The sequence below is a fragment of the Colius striatus genome, chromosome W (genome assembly GCF_028858725.1).
Source record: "Colius striatus isolate bColStr4 chromosome W, bColStr4.1.hap1, whole genome shotgun sequence".
Classification (NCBI taxonomy): Eukaryota; Metazoa; Chordata; class Aves; order Coliiformes; family Coliidae; genus Colius; species Colius striatus.
In genome coordinates, this window is record NC_084789.1 from 41,921,211 (window position 1) to 41,945,835 (window position 24,625).

General features: G+C 49.6%; 2 protein-coding genes across 2 annotated transcripts; one reads left to right on the top strand and one right to left on the bottom strand.

The window, feature by feature from the left end:
- The first annotated feature begins 78 nt into the window (after nt 1-78).
- Nucleotides 79-7,968, top strand: LOC104556925 (coiled-coil domain-containing protein 43). The gene is made up of 5 exons (XM_062016737.1): nt 79-428; nt 1,434-1,521; nt 3,310-3,445; nt 4,035-4,093; nt 5,536-7,968. The coding sequence occupies exons 1-5, from the start codon at nt 249-251 to the stop codon at nt 5,721-5,723; spliced, it is 651 nt and encodes a 216-aa protein (XP_061872721.1). The 5' UTR covers nt 79-248; the 3' UTR covers nt 5,724-7,968.
- Nucleotides 7,969-9,825: 1,857 nt separating this feature from the next.
- On the bottom strand, nt 9,826-23,015 carry LOC104556926 (meiosis-specific coiled-coil domain-containing protein MEIOC). Its single transcript, XM_062016588.1, has 9 exons — nt 22,985-23,015; nt 21,396-21,466; nt 21,175-21,300; nt 19,999-20,156; nt 19,767-19,871; nt 16,452-18,285; nt 14,928-15,062; nt 11,860-12,040; nt 9,826-10,049 (listed from the first exon to the last, which is right to left on the bottom strand). The coding sequence occupies exons 1-9, from the start codon at nt 23,013-23,015 to the stop codon at nt 9,826-9,828; spliced, it is 2,865 nt and encodes a 954-aa protein (XP_061872572.1).
- Between the last annotated feature and the right edge of the window lie 1,610 nt (nt 23,016-24,625).

Consider the following 24,625-nt stretch of genomic DNA (forward strand, 5'->3'; position numbering starts at 1 on the left):
CGCCGGCGCTACGGCGGCCGCGCACGGACACGCCGCTCCCGCGATCGCGGCCGCTCCTGGCGGACGGCGGGGCACGGGCAGCCCCGGTACCGACGGGCAGCCCCGGTACCGACGGGCAGCCCCGGCCGGCGCCGCCGGGCCTCTGCGGGGCCGCGCTCGGCGCGCGTTGGCCCCGTCTGTCACAAGTTTGTCCCCCGCAGCCGCCGTCGCTCCCCCCGCGGGCGCCGGGGCGGGCGCAGCGCGGCAGGATGGCGGCGCCCGGCGGGGAAGCGGCGGCGGGCGCGTTCCCGGGCTGGTTGGCGGCCAGGCTCGAGGCGCTGGGCCTCGACCGCGCCGTCTACGGAGCCTACATCGAGGGGCTGCTGCGGGAGGAGGAGAGCGAGGAGGAGCGGCTGGAGGCCCTGCGCGGCGTGCTGGCCGCGTGCCTGGTGAGCACCGGCTGCGGGGCGCGGCCGCCCGGGCCCTGCCGCCAGCTCCCCGCCGGGCGCGGCTCCGCGTGGGGCGGCCGCGGGGACACCCGGGCAGCGCTGGAGGCCCGCGGGGGGTAACCGCCTTCCCCGGGCCTCCGCGGCGCCTCTGGGGCCGTCCTGGGCCCTGCCGGCGCCGGGGGTTTCCTGGGGGGGTTCCCGTAGAGCCCCTGGCAACGTGGCTCGGGTCTGGGGGGAAAGAGCCGCTGCTGCTGGGGCACCGAGCCCTGGCTCAGGCTGCACAGGGAGGGTGTGGAGGCTCCTTTCCAAACCCGCCTGGACACGTTCCTGTGCCCCCTGAGCCAGGGGAACCTGGTTGAGCAGGGGCTGGGGCTGCAGGAGCTCTGCAGGGCCCCGCCAGCCCCCAGCACTGTGGGGTTCCGTGGGACACGGGGCTGCGCCCGTGACTCGGGCACTCCCCGGCAGCACCCAAGGGTGGCTTAAGGGCTGATTTTTAAGGCCAAATGCTTTAGAGTGGCTCACCCACAGCTGTGTTAGATGGTCCGTGCTCCTCCTGCTCCTCACAGCACGCTGTCTCTGCCGGGAACCGGGCCCTTGGATCCGGCTGAGCTGCAGGGGTGGGCAGTGCTGCCCCGGCCTCCCCTGCTACTGGGAGGCTGCTCCGAGAGCTCAGCAAAGAATTTCCAGTCCTTGCCTCTGGGGGCTGTGGGGTTTCTGTGACTCAGGCTGTTGGATAAAGGGGTGTTTTGGAGTGCAAAATGTTACTGGTGAGTGTGTGCTGCTGTTGAACAAGTCTGCTCAATGGTTATCGCTGGTTTCCTGCCCAGATCCCCACATAAGAGCAGAAAACACAAAGGGACCTGGCTGCTATTATCAGCTTTTGGCTATCACAGATAACTCCAGCATGTAACTCCCCCTCAGTAATCATCATGTCAATCTCTCCCCGTCTGTTTAAAAGCAGACCAGCTTTGTTCCAAGGCTCAGAAGTGTCTTTTCCCTTACTAGGAAGAAGATCTCTTAAGCGATGTGTGCAGGGAAGTGGTGGAGAAGTGGTCTGAGTCACAGATTGTCGATGCCAAAGAGAAGAAAGCAGGTAGTGCTGCTGCTGGGTGTGCTGTCCTCGGGGCAGGAGCCTGCAGGGCCTCGCTGAGCCCACAGTGGGCTTGTCCTGCCAGGACTCTGCTGGTGTCTGCAGAGCTGATGTGCTCCTCGCTGCTGCTTGTTTGCTGTTTTATCCTGATGTGTGAATTGAGGATGAGCAGTTTCACACCTGGCTGTCCCCAGGTCACCCTCCTGCAGGGGAGGGGCGCTGCTGGGCTTTTGTGGAGAGCTTTCTCAGTTTCCTTTCACAAAGCAGGCAGATCTGAGGGCTGGGGACGCAGTGAGGGCAGCCAGCACTCTGGTGGCAGATGCTGCTCCAGTTGCTCCCGGTTGGTAAAGCAGATGCTTTTGAGCAAGCACAGCTGCAGCTGTGAGAGCCGTGCTGTCCCTCCTGCTGCCTGCCCTTATCTTCCTCTGTCAAGTTCCTCTCTTACAACTGGCCTTTTTTCCCTCAGGAATGCTTGTGGGAGGGGAGCTCTGTGAGGCTGCTGCTGCTGCACTAATGTTGCTCTTTCCCAGCTGTGCATCTCTGCACCCTCTCCCAGTCCATTCCTCATCCACTCGGGAGCCAAGGCCTCTGTCTTGCCCTTGCTTGTCAGGGAGTCTGGTTCTGCTCACTGAGCAGAGCTCCAGGGTACAACGGGAAGATTCTGCTGCTTTAAGCATCCTGCACAGATCAGTTCATAATCTTCCCCCTGCATGGGCTCCACTGTAGCCTGTGATGATGTAACATCCCTTTTGGCCACATCCTGCTCGTTGTTTGCTTTGCCTTTGTCTTTGTTGTTGGTTCTGGTTGCAAACAGAATATTGTCAGAGTGATGCCATTTGAGAAGCAGCTGTCCCAGCCAGGCCTGTGTTGATGGAGCACTTTGCTTGTCTAAATTCACGCTTCACTAACATCACTCACCTCTTCTTTACAGATGAGGTGGCTGAGCCACGCGGCAGCTCAGTGGCTTCCCCCAGACCCACTGTCTTTGCCCTGCCTGTGCCTCTGCCTGGGGACAGGGAATGGTTCTGCTGTTTGTGCATTAAAGATAAGAAATCTCTCTTTTGTGGACAAGCAACTGGAACTGCTGGAGCTGCTGCCAGACCCCTCTTGCTCATCCTGTTGCTACCTGCAGGGGTTTTTCTTTCTTGTCACAGAAAGAAGCAGTAGGCTGTCCTTATGGCCAGGCTGTGAGAAACACGAGGCTTATGTCACTGTGGTTCCACAAAAGGATAAATCCCCAGTGAAGTCGATAGCTAAGAATAACAGAATCCTGAGGAGAAGTTATTAATAAAGCAGCAAAAAAAAGTGACAACCCCCAAATACCATTTTAAGAAACAGGCAGCAGAATGTCCGTGTGAAAGGGCACATCAGCTGTTGGCTTCCCTTGGTAGAAGAGAAAGTCTTAAATGGATCAGCCACTTTGGGTTTTCAGAACTTCTGTTTACAGTGGTTGTAAGTGTGTGGTGAAGTGAACTTGGCCTCTCTTAACCAGAAGAGGATTTTCATTAGCAAGAGCCCTGCTGATTTCAGAGTTTCACTGTGAAGCTTCCTCCGGGAAAAATAGTGTCTGGTTGTGGCTGTGCACAGCACGGGGAAATTCCTCAGCAGCACCTCTAGTGCCCTTGTGAGAGGGTTTGGGGGAGGAGGGGGATATTTTGGGGGTGAGGCTTCTTCCTTCTGCTCAGTGTGCCTGTCCCCAGCACAGCTGTATCCTGCTGTGCCTCTCAGGGCCACAGTGTGTGGCTGCTGCTGGCTGGGGCTGGGCTGATGCTCTGACTCCTCTCCTGCCAGATGAGATCCAAGCCATTGCCAGCATGATGGAGAAGCAGGCCAGGATCGTGGTGAAGCCAAAGGAAGTCTCCCAGGAAGAGAAGCAAAGGAAAGCTGCCCTCCTGGCCCAGTATGCCAACGTGACGGACGAGGAAGAATATCCTTTTCCCAGCTCAGTCGAGACTCAGTGCTCTGAAGGACAGTGTTTCCTAAAGCCTCCCAAAATGCCTTTCCACTTCTGCAGTATCTGGTGGGGGAGAATTGGAGAAACTTCTCGATCTTCCTTCTCCAGAATAAAACAAGTTCTACGGAGCGAAGTGCGGAAGCTCCTGGTGTGGAGTGGCTGTTCTGCTTCTGGCTGGGGGTCAGTCACCTCCCAGTAGCGCCTGCACAGCACCTCCTCTGTTGGATTTCTCTCTTGCTTTCTGCTGAGAAACCCATCAAAAAGATCTTCTTTAGAGAGTGTGTGTAGAGTGGAGAGTTTAAAAGTTACCTCTTCGTAGTGCTGAAGCAGCAGCTCTTGCTTGAAGGGCAAGGCTGAGCAGGAGAGAACGGAGGCCAGCCTCGAGGGGCAGGGGTGGGCTGAAGGGGGCTGTGCTGCTCGCCTGGTCCTTGATTGGCTGCAGGACGTTTTATCTTCTTCATCGTGGCTTGATAAAATTGTTCTTTAACATGTTTAGAGTTCAGTGTGACTATGGAGAGGCACAAGTTCATTACTGATGTCCAGATTTCCTTAATGCTCTCACTGGCGAGGATGAACAGGGCGGATCGAGTGCAGCAGCAGTAAACATCGCATCGGAAAAATGTATCCTTTGTGTTCTGGGTGCCTCTGTGCAAGGCAGGAGCTTCCACGGTGAGTTTCCCATCCCTCCTTATCTGTGTTGATACTTTCTTTGGGGCCACCTTTTCAGTTTAGTGATTGATGTTTCTGTTCATGGAGCCTGATCTCACTTGTAATGCACGGCAGGGTCCATCTGCTCCCTCCCTGTGTGTGTGGCTGAAACGGGTCCTGTCGCTCTTCTCTGTTTCTTCCTTCTCCCTTCCACCTTCTCTGAAGCTTCACAGAACACACTTGTTAATAAGGATAATTCTCCCAGGACATCATCTTAATGTTAGCTGTTGTCCAGAGAGGTAAATCACATCAGGAATTATTCAAAGTGCAACAGAAACAAACCCAGGGTGAACTCCTCGGGCCGTGGTGCAGCTGAGCTGTAACGGTGAGCAACGACCAAGTAGCCCCCATGTTTTTCTTGTCACAACAGTTTGAGTTGCTCTTTGAGCTTGGGTTTAAGATTGAGGCAGGCTTTATCATACAATTAAAAAACAAAACCTAAATGATTCTTGTTCCCTGCACTGTTGATGGTTGGGAGGGAGAGGCAGCAGGGGAGATACCTGCTCACTCCTGCAGCTCTTCCCAAGGCATTTACCACTCCTCGCTGTGGGAGGGAGGGTGTGAGACCACAGGAGCACATCAGAACTAAACCAGAACATAACAACAGTAAGAAGAATAACAGTAGTAATTAAGGGAAACAAAGCCCAAGCAAAAGCCAAGTGCTGCCCAATGCAGTTGCTCCCCAAGTGCTGAGCAATGCCCAAGCAGCACTCTCACCTCCTGGCCACCCCTCCAGTTTCTGCACTGGGGATGGCTCCTGGGGTATGGAATAGCCCTGGTGCTAGCTGGGGCCAGCTCTCCTGGCCATGCTCCCTCCCAGCTTCCTGGACCTGCTCAGCAATAACCACAACATTCTCTTCAGTGTAAACCCAAAATACAGCCCTGTAGCAGCTACTAGGAAGAAAATTGCCTCAACCAAAATCAGGACCGTTCCCTCAGACTGCCAGTGGTCTGCTCCCCCACCCCCGGTGCAGGCTGCAGCCACTGTGTGTGCAGATACGTACGTGTGCACGTCTGTACAGACACCACAGCTGTGGTGAATCACTGCAGGGGACTGGACCCAAAGGGCTATTTTAAGCTTGTGGAGGTTTGACAAATGTTTTTACACATGAAGCTTAAGCAGCTGCAGACAACCTGGATTTTCTGGGAAGCAGTCCCTTCCCAGGGCACGTGCATTTACCACACGTGACTTTTCTCTTTGCAAAAACAAGCAGAGATTTGCTTTTTCTTCCTTCATTCCTCATTCCCACGTTCCCCACCCGCCTGGTGAAGCAGCAGGAGCAGGGAGGTAGAACAGCCCACCGCTGTGCTCCCAGCGCCGCACGCCAGCGTTGTCTGTCCTTAACGTGCCGCAGCGCTCTTCCGCAACACCAACGTGGAGGATGTGCTCAACGCCCGCCGGCTGGAGCGCGAGCTGCTGCGCGACGAGTGCCAGAAGAAGAAAGAGCAAGATAAACTCCAGCGAGAGAAGGATAAGCTGGCCAAGCAGGAGCGGAAGGAGAAGGAGAAGAAAAGGACACAGAAAGGCGAGCGGAAGCGATAGCTGGAGTTTCCCGGTTGGACTTTGAAGGGATACAGGGGATTGCGAATGTGGTGTGTGTTGAAGCGCGGCAGCAGCTCTGGGCACGTGCTGGCGAGTGGTTCTGCAGAAGCCTTTCTTTCTTTTTTTTTTATTTCTCTTTTCCATAGCAGAAATGAAATTCCAAGCAGCTGTTGAGCTGGGAGTGTGCCATGTGCCTGTGGTGTCAGATGTCCCCGTCGGTTGTTGTGGCCAATGTCTGTGCCAAAGAATGGTGATGTGATGATGTCCGTGTATGAAAAACGATCAATTGTTTTACTTCTGACCACCTGCAGCAAAGCAAAACTGAGCTGCAGGGGACAGGAGAGGACTTCCCCACTGGCTGAGCCCTCCTGCTGCCCTGGGTCTGCAGCAAGAGCATGGTAAGGGTTTGAGAGCCGAGTGCAGCCCCTCGCTGATGTGTCATTAAGGACATGCTGCTGCAGGGCAAATGTGAATTTATTTACACCTGCCTTCAAAAATGTGTTTGCAACTCCTTATCTTTATGCTGCCAACAACAACGCTGCATCTTTGTTCTGGCTGAGTGCGGGGTTTGGAGCTGACCTCAGTGAAGGCAACTGCTGCTCTGCAGCAGGAGAAAGGAAACCTAATGAAATATAGATGAGTTGCAGCTACGAGACTGCAGCACTCGCAGGCTCTTGGTGAAGCAGCGGCCATGCTGGTCTGTGCAGCAGCCACGGAGTCCTGGCACTGCTTTTAAGGCTTGTTGCCAGTGGCTGGAGAGTGGTGCCCCCAGGGCTAGGGCTGAATGTCCACTTACTGCTACAGCGGTGGCCAGGGCAAATGCCTGAAGGTGGGTGCAGCGCTGCGCAGGCTGGGAGCACAAGCCAGTTGCTTTGGTCAGGTACAGCTGCAATCTGGAGCCACCTGTGAAGGCCAAATGCTTCTCTTGCGCCCGAAAGTCTTGTTACCTGCTGCTTCCAGCCTTTTTCCTGACACTGTCACCTGCCTCTGGTGAGGAGAGCACTCATTTGTCAGCTGAGCATGCAGGAGGAGCTGCTCTGGCTGCTGTGTGCTCTGGGCAGTGGGTGGCCCTCGGGCCCCAGTGCCGGCTTCAGCACCCCTCAGACCGAAGGGTCATGCCTCCTGTTTAGCTGCTGCAATTGTGAGTATCTAGCTGCTTATCTTTGGACTTGAACAATTAAAACTAGTTGGCCAAGAAACTGGGTTCCCCCCTCTCCCTCTCCCTCTCTCTCTCTCTCTCTCTCTCTCTGTGAGTGGAAGTCACTGCTGTTGGTTGCGGGGGCTCCTCTCCCACCTTTCCCAGCAGCCATGATTCTGAGGGCTGACTCCTTGCTGCCATGGGGCTGGTTCTTGTTTGTTCGCGCTTTGTTTCCTGAGGCTGCAGTGCTGGGGCTTTGCAGGGCAGCAGACAATCTGTGCTTGTCCTGGCCCAGCCTGGGGGCTGCAGCATCGTGTTTCAGGGGTGTCCATGCAGCTGCCAGCGTGAAGGACTGCAGCAGGACAGCGGGGAGCTGAGGGAGAGTGGTGTCACAGCCCCACTGCACAGGGACTCCTCAAACCTCACCACTGTGCCCAGCCCCTGGGGACTGAGCTGTAGGTCAGCCCCTGTGCTCGAAGCAGCCCTGGCCCCACATGGGCTGGAGGAAGCTGCTGGCTGTCAGGGTGATCTAATGCTTCCCCTCAGCTGCTCTGGCAGCAACAGCCACTCTCCCTTGCTGGCAGTAGTCTTGTTCCTAAGATGGGCACCAAGAGCTCTGCCACCTGAACTTCCCCACTCCCTCCACTTTCCCGTGGAACACCAGCCAAGGGCTGGAGCTGCCCCGGCCCGCAGGGGTGTCCTAACCCAGCAGCAGACACTTTTGCTATTGGTTCATTTGCCTCTTCAGGTGAGGGAGCCCTGGCCCAGGCTGCCCAGGGAGGGTGTGGAGGCTCCTTCTTGGGAGGTTTCCAAACCCACCTGGACATGTTCCTGTGCCCCCTGAGCCAGGGGAACCTGCTTTAGCAGTGGGTTGGGCTGGAGGAGCTCTGCAGGGCCCTTCCAACCCCCACCAGGCTGGGATTCTGTGATTCTGTATTCACGAGCACAGCACAGGCATCAACATTAAGGAGTCTATAGAGCAGGAATACTCCAGCCAGGCTCCTAGGTTTCTAGTGGAGATACTGCAATTACAGCACAAGCTTCCTCTAGCAATACAGAGCCTGTAACTAACAAGATATTTGCAGGGGAAATAAACCAATTTGGCTTCACTGTGCTGGTGCCATTTTCCTCGGATTTGTCTGACATTGTGTCATCTCTCCCCACTAGACAGACATTTTAGCATCACAGAATCACAGGATGTTTTGGGTTGGAAAGGACATTAATCCAAGTCCAACCCCCTGCCATGGGCAGGGACACCTTCCACCAGAAACCTGCCCTTGAATGCTCCCATGGCAGCCACAACCTCTCTGGACAATCTGTCCCAGTGAAGAATTTCTTTTTCACATCTCATCAAAGTCTCCCCTCTTTCAGTTTAAAGCCATCACTCTTTATCTTGTCACTACAGGCCCTTGTACAAAGTCCCCTTCTGGCTTTCAGGTTGGCCCCTTTAGGCACTCGAAGCTGCTTTAAGGTCTCGCTCTGGAGCCTTCTCCAGGCAGAACAACCATCACTTTATACCTCTTAACGTACTTCAACAACACACTGAAAATGACAATCCCCATTACCGGACCAAGTCGCGGGAGCTGAGGCGATGGAGACAGCGGCAGAACCAAAGCTAATTTATTGCTTACCAGACAGCCTAAGGTCAGTACAGTGTCACTTGTAACATCAGCTCTTGCCAGGTGAAGCTCAGCCCAGCTCAGCGCTGTGTGGGCTGCACCTCGTGCCCCAGCCCCTCTGTCAGCACCTTTGGCCACTGCAGTGATCCAAACACTCCCTTTTCTGCTGCACTTTCATGCTGCTTCTCTCTCCCATCATCCAATGACAATTTATGTGGTGTGGTCACACCGTGTACTTCCAGAAGCAGGAAGAACACAGACATTTAAAAGACCAGGGTGTCTAGGCAAGGACAGCTGAATAAATTTAATCCCCACATTATACACGCGATGCTGGAAGTGTTAAAACCCCGTGTCTCCCGAGCCACCTAATACCAACATTGCCTACCAGTGAATAAGTTACTTGTTTCTCATATGGATTAAGACATGCAGATAAACACCAAGTGTGAAGAGCTGTCAGAAATGCAGAGGTGAGCTAAGAAGTCTTACAATATGACAACCAAGTTTCAAACCAAGCTAGCGAAAGAGTAACTTGAACAAAATCTCCAATGGCGGAACTCTGCAATACCTCCTGCAGTGGCAAAGTTTAGGTATTAAAAACAGCACTCGTCATTTCAGTTGCCACACGGCTTTAGAGGACAACCCCGTGTGCCAGTCACAGTTTGATTACGCTTAAATACTTTAAAACAGAGGTTCTTTTTTCCTAAGAGCATGCCCAAACGATTTCAACACATTTACTAAATTGCATGGTTTCACAACAGCAATTTGGTCATACCAGTAATTTAGTAGAACCTGGTGCATCTCCTTTCACCAACTTAAGACTCTAAAATATCAAATTCATAAATACTTGTATTTTAAATATTTAATTTTACATGAATGTTGGGTTTTCTTTGCATTTTCCCCCCGTTTCCAGGTTGTAGTTCGATAAGGAAACCACTTTCGCATCACAATCGTCTCTGATACTGACTGCACACCCCATAACACTACGGTCTTTAAGAATCATTATTTTAAAACCTATTTCCTAAAGCAAAACTAAAAAGTTACTGGAAGAGTTGTACACCAGGGTTCACCTGCAGATGTTAAATAATACCTTGGCTGTTAATTAGTCTGATTCTTTCTTAAGTTAACGTGCACCGGCTTGGTTTTATGACTCTCTCACGCTGCCTGTCACGTTAACAGTTTAAGTAGAACCCAAGAGCCCTTAAAGCAAACTCAACTTCTCATCAAGACACAGCTTTAAATAGGAATATTTGTAGTTCAAACTTCACAAATAATTAAAAGGAATGAGCGTATCATCACCTCTCCTGGCCCTCGTGCGGACGGGCCCGCTGCCTCCGCTGGCGCTGCCTCAGTGCTTGCTGGCCTCAGCCCTCCTGCTCAGGATGCTGCAGCTCCTCAGCACCTCACACGCTTTGGCTTCGGCCTGTGCCGCCTCCTGAGGAGCCTTCTCTCGCTCCGGCCTCCTGGCTGAGCATTTGGGTAAGGTCATCTGCAGCGCACACCACAGCGTGGTCCGCGCTCTCCGTGTTGACAGGCTCATCTCTTTAATGGCCAAAGCCAGAGCAAACACTTCTGCAGGGAGGAAACGCTGCTTTAGTCTTTGTGGCACAGGTCATCAGCAAAAGCATTCATCTACCCTGGCAATGCTAAGAGAAGTGAAACTTTCTAGTGTCTGACCCACAAAGTGCATCTTTTGCCCGTCAGTCCTAAGCCATGTATTAAGACAGGTGAGGCACTGGCTCGTTCATGGCATGCTCTGAAAGCATACTCATCACCTCTGCAAGAGTGACAACCCACCCCACTTGAAAATAAAAAGAGTAAGGTGAGGCATGGCTCCAGTGATTCAACAGCAGTGACTTAATGCCTAAATAATACTTGGATTGTAATTCCAGCCTAGGTGTGATGAAACAAGTTCAGTCTTTCAGACACTGGAGCTGTCAGGCAGAGCTCACACGTTATTTTGGGGCAGGGGCACACCTACTCCCCCTGGAGCTGGCTGATGCCATGCTGTGAGAATTTGAAGTCAAACTCCCTGGAACAGAGGACAGAACAGGCAGGTCCTGCCTGGTAAGACAGGGGTTTGGTATCAGATCAGATGGAATAGGAAGGGCTGAGGAAACAGGGTTGGGATGAGAAGACTTCTTCTCAAACCAACCAAAACTATTAGCAACAAGGAAGCTCTGCTAAGGAGGGGAGATGCACAGCTTGAGGCCCTTTCCTCCAGGCTTCCCCAGACATGCAGCAAATACAGTTACTACATTCAAGCATCTACTGTGTGAAAAAGCCTCCCCAACTGCCAGGAGTCGGCTAGTGGGTAGGGTGAGAGGCAGACAAACCGAGGGCATGATTGGAGTGATTGGTGAGTGATTGGATGCCATGTGCAAAGCCCACTTCCTTCTCTCCTCTTCCCAAAGCAGTGGGCTCAAGGAGTGTATCTCCAGGCTTGACAGCTATGCCCAGACCACTGAGCTCAGTGGTCCAAAGAGCTCAGTGGTGTGGTTAAGAAGCAGTGTCAAGTAAAGCCAGCCTCAATTATTTTCATGGCCTTCAACACCCAACCTTTCCCCTCTCTCATCTTAACAAGTCACATCAATCAAGGAAAAGAGAAACAGGATCAATAGTGAACAGGTGGAAAGAAAAATTGCTATAGTGTATCATTAGAAGTAAACTTGAGAATTACAAATGCAGGATGGGACACTCCACAGAGTAAAATAATCCACCTGATCCCATTGTGGAAAGAAAGGCAGAAACATGGGGAAGCGTCCCACACAAAGCAGTGGGTCAGAGCACCCCAGACAGCAGGAATTTACCCTGACTTGCACCCAAGAGCGAAGGGAATTTATTCTTATTTAAGAATAAAAACATTCTAACCAACATATTTTTGTGTATCCACCCAAAAGATTATTTGTATTTTATGTCAGGCCATGACAGAACATGCTGAAGAGGAAATCCATTCCTAAGGTGAGGCCGTGGTGGTCTCTCTGCACAGGTTCTGCCTGGGGACACTGAGGAGGCTCCACACACACACAGATGGTGAGAGAAGCCATGGCAACAGGAGTGGGAGAGGCAAGGAGAAGAAAGAGGCAACAGGTAGGTATTGCCTCCCAAAATGCATTAACCCCCCCCCCCCACTACCTTTTCATTACTTGCAAGTTAATTAATGAATAAGCACACTCCAAATGGATTTCACCCATTTATCTCTCAACCCAAGTTTTAGTCTCCTCTCAAAGCACCATCCAACCCCCTCCAATCTGCCTTTCTCAACACTCTAGACCCTGAAAAGAAAGTTAGAGCTTTAATACAAAACCCCTCACACATTTTGTTTTGCAACACACAGAGAACTTCTCAGCTCCCTCACAGAAGGACGTAAGCATGGCTATACCTCTGTCATCTGGGCATCTGGCAGCTCCTTGCCTCTGTCGATTTGAAGCATTTACAATTTCATCTTTCCTACGTGACTGCACTACATGAATTACCTCCAGGTGTTTATCAAGGGCAGTAGCAATGTTAGCATGCAGGGGAGAACTGCGAAGCCGCTCCATCTTTCCCAGTAAAGTCACAACCTAATGAACATTTCACACGTTACAGGAGTTCAAACTGTACTCATCTAGACTTACAAGAAAATTAACCACATTAGGAGGAACAGATTAATAACAACCATTACTTTCTTTTGAGAACAGTTAATAAAGTTAGAGTTGAAGCTGACTTAAATTCTTACCCAGGATCTCTTCTCCAAAACCGAAGCTATAGAACCCTGGGTATGCACTGCACAGCAGCAAAGCTCAAATACCCCACTATTCGGATGCCCAGCTCATGAGTTGCTAGTAGACACAGCCAACTTTGCAACAACTGTGTAACAAGGGGTGGCTCCGCCACAATGTGCATTCCTCTGAACCAAGACCCCTCTGGTCCTCCCTTCTATCAGCACTGCTTCTATTACCTGAGTGAAAACCAACCCCCCCAGAGAGTGGCCAGTTCTCACCCAGGTATCTCCTGGTGCCAGCACAAAGCTATGGGCAACGTGGGAGAGCAGCAGCCTCAGGTTGGGTTGCCTAAAGCTGCTGTGGAACCCTGCATGCACACTCAGCACTGATGGAGCTCTTGCAGAGAATATCAAGCACAAGCATGCAGAAATAATTCAGTTTTGCTTAGTCAATTGAAAATTTGCATCTTTCTTATTTTGTTTTATCTTACAGCAGTCATATTACTACAAATTTCCCCTTGGAGAGCAAGTCCTGGTTCACAGACCACCTGAGGGACCTGGTTACTGGTCTGCAAAAAGATAGAAACCAAAACATTCCAAACCTGTAATGTTCATTGGGCAATGACCTATAAATACACCTGATGATAACGGTCATCCACAGGCTAAAGATAAGAAACTGAGGGTCTGGGAGCACAGTGCAAAGCAAAGTTCATGACGTTTCCTTGCAGCAGAACTACTGCAGGCTTCTCTAGGAGAATGACTGGCATGGAGCTTTGAAAGTGTAAGAAAGGGTGGCTAACAAAGGCATTTGTGCCCAGACAATTTGCCAATCTGCCCCAAGGATCCTCAGAGCTGGCTAGTGGCCAAGACAGTTATTTTGGTGGCAGCATTGACAAGCGCAGAACAGAGCAGCCACTCCTTGCCAAGGGCTTAGGAGAGAGCATTCAGAAAGGAGAAGGCTCCACTGCCAAGGCTTCTCCTGTTTTCCCTCAGATATAGCAAAAGCATGGAGGCAAGGGGAAAAAGGCAAGCAGAAATAAACTGGGAGTTACTGTGACAGAAGCAACAAGCAATAAACTCAAACAGCAACATTTCACATTTGTAAAGAAGCCAAGTTTAAAAAACAGGTGAAGGAAGAAGTTCACAGGAACAACTGAGGAATCCATCGGTAGGACATGAAACTGAAGTATGTAAGATTGTTTAACAATCACTAGATTTGTTTCTGAACAGATTTGTTTCTGCCCCTCTCTTGCAAAGCACAACTGATCCCTTCTGACTATCACAAGGCTTGCTGACTAATTCAGATCCTTCACTGGGAAAGGCAGCAAGGCACTGGTGCTGCAGAGGCTGGCTGCTGGAGCAGCAGGGTGCCAGCCACAGACCCTCAGCCTGGCAGTGGGCACAGAGCACATGATAAGGACTGACCTTTGGGGCTCAGCTTTGATGACTGTTCTTCACAAAACATTGTATTTGCAGGAGAAACTAGAATGCTTTCCCCAGCCTATGCAGATGTCTGTACTACTAGAAATAAGCTGCCTGAGGTTCTATACCCTGAAGTTTAGGTCCTCAAATGGTAAAAGGAGATTTTAGCACCAGGGCAAAGGCAGATAAGCCTTCTGAAAATGGAAGCTTCCTAACACTGTTCTTTTGGAGTTCATAGAATAGTCATGTACAAGGTGTACACTAAGCCTACATGACGTCTCACTATCCTCTCTGCTGAGCTGCATGAGCAAAACAGGCAGTTGCACAAAGCCATATTTCAGCAGGCAGCAAGCAGCTCTACAGCTTATTTCACCTCTGTGAGACCAGCAGGAACGACTGCTTCTTACCACCTCTGCCTGGGGACTGCCCAGCTCAACGGCACTGGTTCCTCCATGAACCAGCCTTTCACTGAACAGCAGCTGCTGCCTTTAATCCCATATGCCCTTGCTGGGCCAGGCCTCGGCTCTGTGCCTTCAGCCCACATTTCTCTTCCTTCTGCAGCATGAGCAGCCTGGCTGCAGCCTCTCACCCTGAGAAGAGCCAGAGCAGCCGCTTCCTTATTGTGCTGGCAGCTGGGATCAGCTCTGCCCGTGCCCACCTCCTCCCTCCAACCTCCCTGGTAGAATTCTGTGTAGGCTGTTGCCTCAGGAAGCAGCAGGTACTGCACACAGGCACCATCGTTCGGTCAGACAGCCAGACAGCTCAAAAGACACCAGTCACACTTGCCCTACAGCTTGCAGCTGTTTGGCTCGAGCACCGAACTGATAACATAGAAATTCAGGCTGAAGTTGCATCAAATGACTATTCTGCATTAAAAAAACACAAGACTCTCAAGCAAACGTCTGTCTTAAAAACGTTAATTCAATTTGCTTTTTCCCCCCACAAATACTTCCTCTTAATACAATGTCTACCAATCTATAGTGAACATCTCTGCTGAGCTGCTCAAAGCAGAACTCAAAAGTCAGGCACATCTTAGAGCTGTGCAGACAGGCTGGATGACTGGGCCTTGGTGTCTCATGCGCACTCTTGTACTAGAAACCACATCCTCCTGGCATGGGCGGCTGTAAACGTGAGCCTCAGCCACTCAGTGGGCTCCCTGGTAACACCAGCAGTGAACCTGGAGCTGTAAAAATTCTAGCAAGGACTGCTGAAAGATTATTCCCTGCACAGCATTTAAGAGCAAAGCTATTTTTGGAAAAGCTGCTCTGATCATTTTACCCATCTTATGTATGTGATACATTTTTTTTTTTAATCTTAAAACTCACTCTGGCTTGTTCACGCAGCTGATCCACAATTAAGCGATCAACTCTTGATGGGTTTGATGTCAGCCTTGGAATCGAAATGTTGTTAGCACTGGAAACCTTTTTCCCTTGGAAATTCTTAGCAAGAGCTGATTCAGTCTGCAGGAAAACAAAAGAATAACTCCCTAAGAATGTAAGCTGTGAAGTGTGCTGCATTACAGAAACAAGAAGAAACACAACATAGACAATTTCTTTCCCTTAGGGTCTTCCATTTTTTTAAAAGCAGATAATGAGGATTCAGGCATTTTGGGATTTAATCATTTGGTAAAACAATCACTTGATTTCAGTGAACTGCCATACTCAAAGTGGTTCAACTGGAGTGGTTACGCCAACACAATGTGTACCAGAAGTGCTACATCTTCTCACGTCTGCTACACCTCCGCTAATTCTGCTTGTAAATAAAACAGAGGCAAGCCAGAAATTGCAAAGCAGGAAAGAATGAGCAAACAGATGTGGACTTTAAACAATTTAATTTTAGTGTTGTGGGTAAGTCAGCCATTAACCTATAATTAGCACAGATTAGTCAGTTACAGAAAGCTTTTTTTGGTTAAAATGAAATATTTTATTTAGCCATCAGACAACAACGTTGAAACCTGACTGCAAGATCCCCAACTTCAATCTCTCTTTCTCTTTTGCACTTTCCCCTGCAAGTCTGGACACCACCTCCCTCTGCACTTCTGCTGATGACCACATAGGGCAATTGCTGTAGGAAGGGCTTTCTACAGAACTACCTGAGTCTTTAGTTCAAGGGGTTTGATATCACTCTTTCTGGAGAAATTAATTAAAAAAGAGACCCTTCAAATACATCTTGGGTTTAGACTTCATTGAAACGGAGTGAGAACAACTCATTGAAAGAAGTAAAACTGCTGGGCCTAAGAAATTTAATTAATTCCTCAAAAGATTAAAGTTTAGTCCCAAATCAACATAGAATTGCTTTCAAAGTTTCCAGATGCATCATATTAACCATGTTTAAACAAAGCCGCACATCACAGAATCATAGACTCACAGAATGGTAGGGGTTGGAAGGGACCTTTAGAGATCATCCAGTCCAACCCCCCTGCAGAAGCATGTCCCACCTAGATCAGGTCGCATAGGAACATGTCCAGGCGTGTCTTGAAGACCTCCAAGGAAGGAGACTCCACAACCCCTCTGGGCAGCCTGTGCCACTGCTCCGTCACCCTCACAGTAAAATCACGGCTTTGTTTGTCCTACAACACATCCTCCCAACCTCACAGAAACTGAGAGTCACCGATTCCTTGCTCTAGGTGCAACATTTGATACCTTTGCTATGCTCCCAAACAGGCTACACACCTTTCAAAGTCCTCTTTTCAGACCAAATACAGAGGGGAACAAACACTTAACTCTACAGTTCCATGAAGCATTTCAACTCCTAACAGTGAGAATTACTTGTGACCTCTAACTGGTCTGAGGAGAATGAGATACACATCAAATCTGTCTACAGAGCAGAATCAATTTAATTATTTTTACCTTCTTTCTTTCCTTCTCCAAAGCTCTCCACTGTTCATAGCATTCTTCTAGTCTAACATGAAGCTCACTGGCAGACCCGCTGCGGTTTTTAGCTTGCTTTTGAAGTCCAAAGGCTGGTCCAAACCCAGAGAAAGCACTGTCACCATAGATCTTATCAATAAAATAAGGGTAGAAACGTTTTAAATCATTGCAGGAGAACAAGTCCTGAGACTCCATCAGAGGGACAATGGAAGGGCCAAAGGGGTGAGGTGATCTCAAAGGGAACACGCTTGAAGCCAGCTGCTGGTTCTGTCTGAAGTCACCCATCATGCCAGAGCTGGGAAAGCTCGGAGCCTGGAGGCAACTCAGGGGATTGACAGTGTTACTGTCGCCACTCCCCTGCCTGAGATGAAACTGACCCTCCAATATATGTTGGTACTTGCTCTGCAATAACCCATCTGCATGTTTTTGCCCTTCTGGACCGTAATGCTCACTCTGTGGCTTCAGCTGGAAACGGTGTTTGTTCAGATTTTCCATGATGCCAAACTGCTGAGCTGAGCAATTGCCACAGAATCCGTTTGGCTGCTTTAATTTTTTTTCACTTAAATACTCAAGGAGATTCTCTTCTCCACCCTTAACAAGTGCTTCCACGCCAGCAGAAGACCGTGCAGCGTTATAATCAAGACTTGATAAAAACAAAGGATTATCTTGGCAATATTTGGGAAACAAATTACTATTTAAAGGGAAATTAGAAGATGATAACTGAAAAAAATCATTTGAATGACTAGGGCTTTTTGGAAAAGCAGGTAAATGATTATCTGGTTTCATCAAAGGACTTGAGTTCTGAAGCAGGACAGAAGCAGCGTTTTTAGGGGGAACGTTCTTCCAGGTTGGCCTCACGTTAGCAGCTGCTGAGGAGTTCGCTGCGCTCGGTAACAGTGGGAGTGATTTACAGTATTCAGAATTTTGCAGCTCAGGCTTGGAGAACTGCTGCTTTTCCACACCATTTGCACAGTCCCCAGTCATTGGACCAGCTGGAAAAGACTTTAGCCCGTATTCGAATTTCTGCCCCAAATCAGTGCAGAATGAAGCTTCATTTGCAAACTCTTTTTCTGACACAAGTCCTACAGCCTTGGGAAATGTGAAGTTTTGCTGACCTGAAATGGTTTCTTCTATTTTTTTCTGAGTTCCTGATTTAACTTGAAATAACTGAGTATACGGTTCAGTGTTCAGAGACAGGGCTTCAGCACTCCCATTCACTAACTTTTTATTTTCCTGGAGGCTACAGTTGGTGCTTTTGTTAGGCTTTACTTTACCGACCTGAGAATATTCAGTGTATCTACTACAATCTGTGTTTTCATTGTATCTGTGAAACTGTGGAAGAAATGTTTCTGCTTGTTTCTGGTGTGCCTGCACATCTGCTGCTTTGGGACACACCTTCTCCCTTCCATAAGGATAAGAATCAGCTCCCAAGTCTTTGATTACTTCTGAGTAACCCCCCTGGGGTGCAAAGGTGGATTTTATGTATGGGTAGTTTGGATAGACAGGTGTTGTCTTTACATTCTCAGGGGTCTGCAGGTTGCAACAGCTGGTGCGGTCGTTCCTGGCAGAGTACAAGCCCTGCTCCCCAAGGTCTATGCCGGCAAAGCTGCGGTAACACTCCTCCTGCTGTGGTGCCAGGGGGCTGCTTTGCACATAGTGGTTATCAGCAGCAGGGATGGATTCGCTGCTATAGAAACTCTGTTGTGAGACAGCTCCAACCCCTGGTCTTTTAGTTTCTGGCAACAGGTCATGGGGGTCTAGGACCCTGGCTGTGTTCACAGGCCATACTGACTTCAAATTGGAAGGACAACTCCTTGAGAAACAAGAAATACATGGTTAGATCCTTGTCTGTGGTGCTCTTCTATTCCCAAATGCAGAAAAACATTCAAGAACCTAATTATTTATCTCGATCAATTCAACAGTGTCTTACTGCAACTTCTACTCACTACTGTCTTTACTGCTGTTTCCCTTAAGCATATGAGAAAACAGATTCTGTCTTGTCTAAACTCCCCCATACACCTTAGGAGCTATGAACAATGCCTTCAAGGGACACATCAACCTACTGCCAGTCAACTCTGCCAAGAGATTTATTATTCATCACCATCAAAATACTCCTGGTTAAGCAACAAGTTGGGATAGCCATACATCCCAAACCACCCACAAGCTTTAAAAGCCACGTCTTAGCTCTCCAGACAGAACACTTCTCTGTATCATCTTGCTTACTGCTTCAGAATCCTACTTGCTTTACACTGGCTTACACTGCTTCCTGCAGGTAGATCAAGAATAAGCATCGCAGCACATTTCCTTCTCTTCCACTAATTACCATAAATTAATACAGAATAATCAAATCACTGAATGTCAAGAAAAAAGATTGTAAACAGACTAAGTAAAAAATGGAATTGTGCCTGGAAGTCATGACAGTCCCTGCTAATTTAGCAGCACTGGAAACAGAAATCCAACCTTAACTGCCTGAAGACAAGGACTGAGGAAGCTCTCTCTTGATCAAGAGTGACTCTGAAAGTTTCCTTCAGGCACAGAGCTCGGCACACATACAGAAATCATTGGAATTGCTTGGGAAGACAGAAAGGGAGAGTGATGCCTGGCTTGGGAACCTTGGGGACTGGGTTCCCTCTCTAATCCCTTAGACCTACAATACTGAGCAAAGACAGTGAGCTCTCCAAGCATCTTGGGGATGCAGGATCTGAATCCTCCTGTGACAAGTTATTATGACTGTCTAATAGTTTCCTCAGCTGCTAGAATCCTGGCATATCTGACAGGTATTAAAATATTACTTAGGTATTACTAACATCAAGAAACATTCATTTTGTGTGGAATTCTTCTGACAGTTCAGGCAACTGTGAAAATGTGTGATATTCTGTTTTATGTATTCTTTCTGTGATTTGAGATTAATTAAGAAATCTAAAAACTGAATTCAATCTTGATCTAAAAGAAATAAAAATATAGGCCAAGGCATATATTCAGGCAGAGTTATCTGAGTGCAGTATTTCCCTGATGCCTGTTAATAGCTTATGTAAAAAATGCCAATTAAAGAATTCTGTAAATACCAGAAAGCCAGAAGCAACCATGTAATTTGAGTACCTAGAGAAAAGCTTTTAAGTATCACAAGCAAAATATTAGACAATTAGGGGGAAAGAAGGAAAACTGTAAAGAGCACGAGGACTTGCCAGCAGCAGATGCAGAGATGACTAAGAGAGCACGGACACCGAGATCCGCATGGGTAGTTTTTGTCAGAGGAAGAGAACGCCAGCAGCACTTGCATGGCAACACACTCACCCCTCAGCACAGTACGGCTGTGATTTATCTTGTTCTTCCAAGATGTTAGACACAAGCCCATATAAATCTGTTTCACTGCCATAATCATTCCTTTCAGGTTGAATCCTGAAAACCAATTGTGTATTAATTAAAACAAGTATTTGACTCAAAATGTTTCATAAGTTAAATTAAACAAAATACAATCCATCTACTGCATCAACACACACATTCTCTCTCTGCAAAAGATGGCTACCTGGACTTCACGTTAATCTGAGAAGCAGCAGGCTGCTTAGTGTCATCTCCATATGTAGACCATGGTACATATAAAAGGGAAGAGTCCACCAGTGCTGAGTACTCTGATGCTGACTGGGAAGAACTGTACATCTGAGGTAGCTCTACATTTTCTTCATTCTGCATTTTATGTACAATAAAAGCATTGATTTTAATATTAAAGACACCAACCTGTTATTGCATTACTCTATGTGGTTGTAACAGTTCACTCTTGGAGCAACCAGAGCCTGAGAAGCAAGCCAGCCACATATCTTTGACCCAACACTACTGGGAACTCCTGCGCAGTGCACACATGCATAGGAGTGAAAATGTCAGGCCTCACCAGCCTACAACGTCTGCACCAGTTTCTAATAGATGATGACAGACAGGACTGGGGAGACATTCCCTTCCTCCTGATTGTTACAGGTTGTTTAAGCTACTGAAGAAAACTTGCAGCCAATCCTTTTCCAGAGGAAAGGTCTTCTACTCAGTTTTATGTGAAAAGGAGCAATTGTTTGTTTGCTTTAAACACAATATGTTTCCTTATCTCAGTACGTGAAAAAACTAATGCTGTTCTCACAGGGCTGAACATTACAGACACACAATATACTTCTTTATGAAGCAAAGTAGTTTAGCAGCTCCATAAAGTGAGACACAAACCCAGCTTTTGTTTCCAACATGAACAGGACTTCACATCTCAGTTCCCCATGTCTGTAAAATACTGCTATAAGCAAAGAAAAGATGCCCAGTTGCTGGACTGAAGGACATGGAAGAACTCCCTGCTCCATAGGCTGACTTATACCAATCTTTGGGCTCTCTGGGTCTATCTGTTGCAATAACTCAGCTTCTCCTTCTTACCAACTGACTTAAAAATAGTCATTTGCTTCTCACTTTGTTGACAATTATTAATGCTAACAGGAAAATGAAGTACACAGGGAAACCCTGTTTTCCTGAACATCACATATTGCTTCATCTATGACTGCATTTAAAAGACCCACCATCCTTTCTGATGAACATTATGAGATTTACAATGAATAAATCAATCTTGGTGATTTAGATTCATCAGCAAATGTATTAGTAACACTTTTTGAACACTTTGCTTACAAGCAAATGTAAACTCCCCCACAGATATAAGACGATCGTTTGGAATGCCCCGAACCTGTGATTTGTAGCAGCCATACAGTGACCCAGCGCTTGTGAGCCCACCACCGAACACATCGCTCAGCCTCCCGCCAGCCTCCGCGCCGCTCCAGCAGCAGCTGCCGCCTCGGAAGGAGACCTTGGGCTGCACGAGACAAGGGACAATAAGTGGAAGAAAGATGTGATTATACATAAGACATCAGAGCTGCAGATTTTATACCAGCTTCTTTACCACTTTACCCGTGGATTCTGCTCCACCTGATTTTTCAAGGATGTTCTACTGATGGACTTTAGAACGCTTTCATATTTACCTGTAGGGAAAGCTCAACCCAAGAAACCACAAGCAATGCACAAGGTGTTCAAAGACAGAGGAGGTGCAAGTTAAGAGGAAACCTGCATTTACACCAGCTGAACTTCTGAGCATCTGAACCAGGACAGAAGAATGTCAGCTATAGAGCAGGAGAATGATCATCTCTTTCACCAACAGTAGAGGGGTCACGCAGCCTCCTGTGCATCACCAGACACCTCTTATTCTTTCATCACTGTTCCTATGACCTCATTTACACCACACGAATGTGTCTATGTGTATTTTTGGATACCAGGAGGTAGAATTTTGCTATAATATGCATACTGGGAGCTATGGTGAAAATGTGCCCCGTTCTGTAACTGTGGCAGAAAAAACTTTCACCTAAGAAACAGCCCTCTCCTCATTGCCAGCCTGGCAGTGCTCAGAAATAGGTGGCCAGTGGGAACAAGGAATGGAAATAAAACAAAACGTGAGGTGTCTTTTCCAGCCTTCTTCAAAAGGTGAGGTACCCAAGGAAAATTTAAAACTAGTTAAAAAATCTCTAGCTCACAAAATAAGTTATTTGTGTAACATTTAAAAGTATTTCCCTGGCAGCCAATTTGAAACTAAATTCAGAACAAGTTCAAGTTTCACAGGATTACTGTTCTGAATGTATTCTGGACAAGTATTCTTCCATGGCTACCTGAGCATGCAGACAGCCTACACATCTAATACACACAGGCCATGGTCTCCCTCTAGCTTACACCGCACTTACACCAATGGTTTAACAGCTTTCCTCAAACTCATTTTCCAAACACATGAACGTGCAGTCACAGTCGGTGTGGGGCACAGGCCCATTGCTTGCACTAATTACACCACGTCTTCTCCTCAGCTATCCCCTCCCTCAGCACGGACATGACTTGTGATCTCAAAGGAGGACACATACAGGGGCAGCGAGCAGCCTCAGGCCTGTGACATCCTTCCCCAATCCGTACACGCTCATTTTTGCCCCCCAGATGGAACTTTTTCAGGCCACCGAAGAGCGTTTCGCTGACACTCCGGAGTCCAGTGTCGCAGCACTCGTCACCACACACCGGCCGGACCCGGCGCAGGAGGCCGCGGCACCGAGGCAAGTCCGGCCGCGGATGCGGACACACTGAGGGCGGAGGCGCGAGGCCTCCCTCAGCCTCAGTCCCGCTCGGTTATCGGCGCCCGGCGATGCCCGAATCCTGAGACAGCTCCAGCGCCGCTCTGGGTCCCCGACAGGACAGATGCATGGCCCAGCCCGTTCGCAGCCCGCGGCGCGGCCCCGGCGCTCACCTCCATGGGCGATCCCCGGGACGGCGGCGGCTACCGGCGGCGCGCTCGGCCGCTGTCCCCGCGCGCGGCCATGGCGGGCGGCCTGAGGCGACGGGCGGCCGTTGGCTCCGCGCCCGCCCAACCGCCGCCCCGCCCCGCGCGCTCTACACGATTGGTCGAGCCCTGAGCCGCCCGACCAATGAGCGGCCGCCGCGCTCCCTCGCGCCTCCCCACACCGCGTGACCGTTCCGGTTCTCCACGCGGTCATTGGGCATTGAGGGGCCGCCGCTGCCCTCATGGCAACAGGAGCTGACTCCTTATTGGCCCCGATGCGGCTGCGCCTAGCCAATGAAAAATCAGCTCTCTCAGGCTTTCCGCCAATGAGGGGCCGCGGAGGCCTTGTTAACCCGGAGACGGCGCTGGCGCTGCGGCCGTGCTCCGCCTCGGCACGGCTCGGCTTCCGTCGCTGCCGCTTCGGCCCCGGGGAGCGGCGTGGCCTGGCCTGGCCTGGCCTGGGAAGGTGAGTGCTGGGGCCGCGGTGAGGCTGGGTGGCGATTGGCTGACGTACCTGTCCTGTGAGGGACCCGGCGAGTGGCTGGAGTCGTCCCGGGACTCGGGCCTTGTGTGAGGCACCGCCTGGGCCCTTCCGCAGCGAGGCTGCTCGTCAGCCGCTGCCATCGGGCCTCTGTGCTGGGACAGGCCTCCCCTGGGAGAGCCCGACCACAGCTTCACAGCTCTGGGCATTGACCACGGCAATGAGAGGAAGCCTATGTTAACTGTGCAAGAGTAGGCCCTGGCTTGATGGCGTGGCTCCTTGTGGCAGGACTGGCTGGGCTCAGCCTGGGGAGCCCAAGGCCAAAGGGAACCTGTGGCTTCTGGCTTGGAGGGAACAGCTAGAGGAAACCTGATGGATGAGGGAGCCCAATTCCAGCAGCAGAGCCTCTGTGCTGGCACCTCTTCCTCGCTTCCTTACTGCTGGTTCAGGTGTGCCAGGTGTTGCTTTCTGTAAAAACGACTAAGGGAAACTGAAAAGCCCTGAAAGTAAGCCATGCTCTTGTTATCATTTCTCAAGCTATTTTGCTTTATGGAATATGGAGACACTGTTGTTTGGGCAGATAAAGGTAGAATGCAGGTACTGTCATCATGATAGAGGCATGTTGCTTTCACAAGTAACAGAGGTCTGCAAGCAAATTCCACCCCACGAGAGATGCCTGGCAGGTACAGCCAAGGGGTTACATACAGCACTTAACAACTGCTTTTCAGAGATGTTTCCCTGGTGCAGGTGAGGATGGGACACAGACTGAGAAACACAGCTCAGCTGTTGTTCAAGCAGGAACAACATGGTGTCGCTGAATTCTTGCACTGTTTAGATCTGCCAACAACATGTTCAGGTATAGATCTGATTTCTTTAACCACTGAGCTACATCCATGGCCTGAGGCATTGATCACTTTGGCCCATGGCATTCAGGTGGCTCCCCGCAGATCCCCCTGAGCTTGCCAGTCCTCCCTGGATGACATGGCCACCTGTCCAAAGCAGCAAACCAGCAGTTAAAATCAACATCAATACTTTATGATGTCATCAGAACCCTGTGCAGGAAGCTGTGCTGGCAGGCTGCTAATGCACTAAAGATTGCTCCTTGAATTGATTTCTAGGCTGTTGAGGTCAGCTTTGGAGCCAGTATGGAACCTTGCTTTGGAGCCCAAGTGTTTGTTGCCCTCCTCCCTCAAGGCAAAGCTGAGACCAAAGATCATCATTGGAGTTTCATTCGCCTGCAGAACGTTACCCAGGAGGCTGCAGCTCCATCAACAACCTCTTTCATCTCAGCACAGACAGTTTATCCAGTATGATCTGTTGCTCTTAAGAGTGAGCACTATTTCAAGCAGA

Bases quoted from the DNA above. Each gene is read 5' to 3' on its own strand.
- LOC104556925 (XM_062016737.1), top strand. From the start codon at position 249: ATGGCGGCGCCCGGCGGGGAAGCGGCGGCGGGCGCGTTCCCGGGCTGG. The intron at 3,446-4,034 runs ATATCCTTTTCC...TAATGCTCTCAC, and splicing joins AACGTGACGGACGAGGAAGA to TGGCGAGGATGAACAGGGCG. The intron at 4,094-5,535 runs GTATCCTTTGTG...AACGTGCCGCAG, and splicing joins AAACATCGCATCGGAAAAAT to CGCTCTTCCGCAACACCAAC.
- LOC104556926 (XM_062016588.1), bottom strand. From the start codon at position 23,015: ATGCCCAATGACCGCGTGGAGAACCGGAACG. The intron at 21,467-22,984 runs GTCACGCGGTGT...CTTTCCCTACAG, and splicing joins CCGCGTGGAGAACCGGAACG to GTAAATATGAAAGCGTTCTA. The intron at 15,063-16,451 runs GTAAAAATAATT...GTTTTCCTGCAG, and splicing joins TGGAGAAGGAAAGAAAGAAG to ACTGAATCAGCTCTTGCTAA.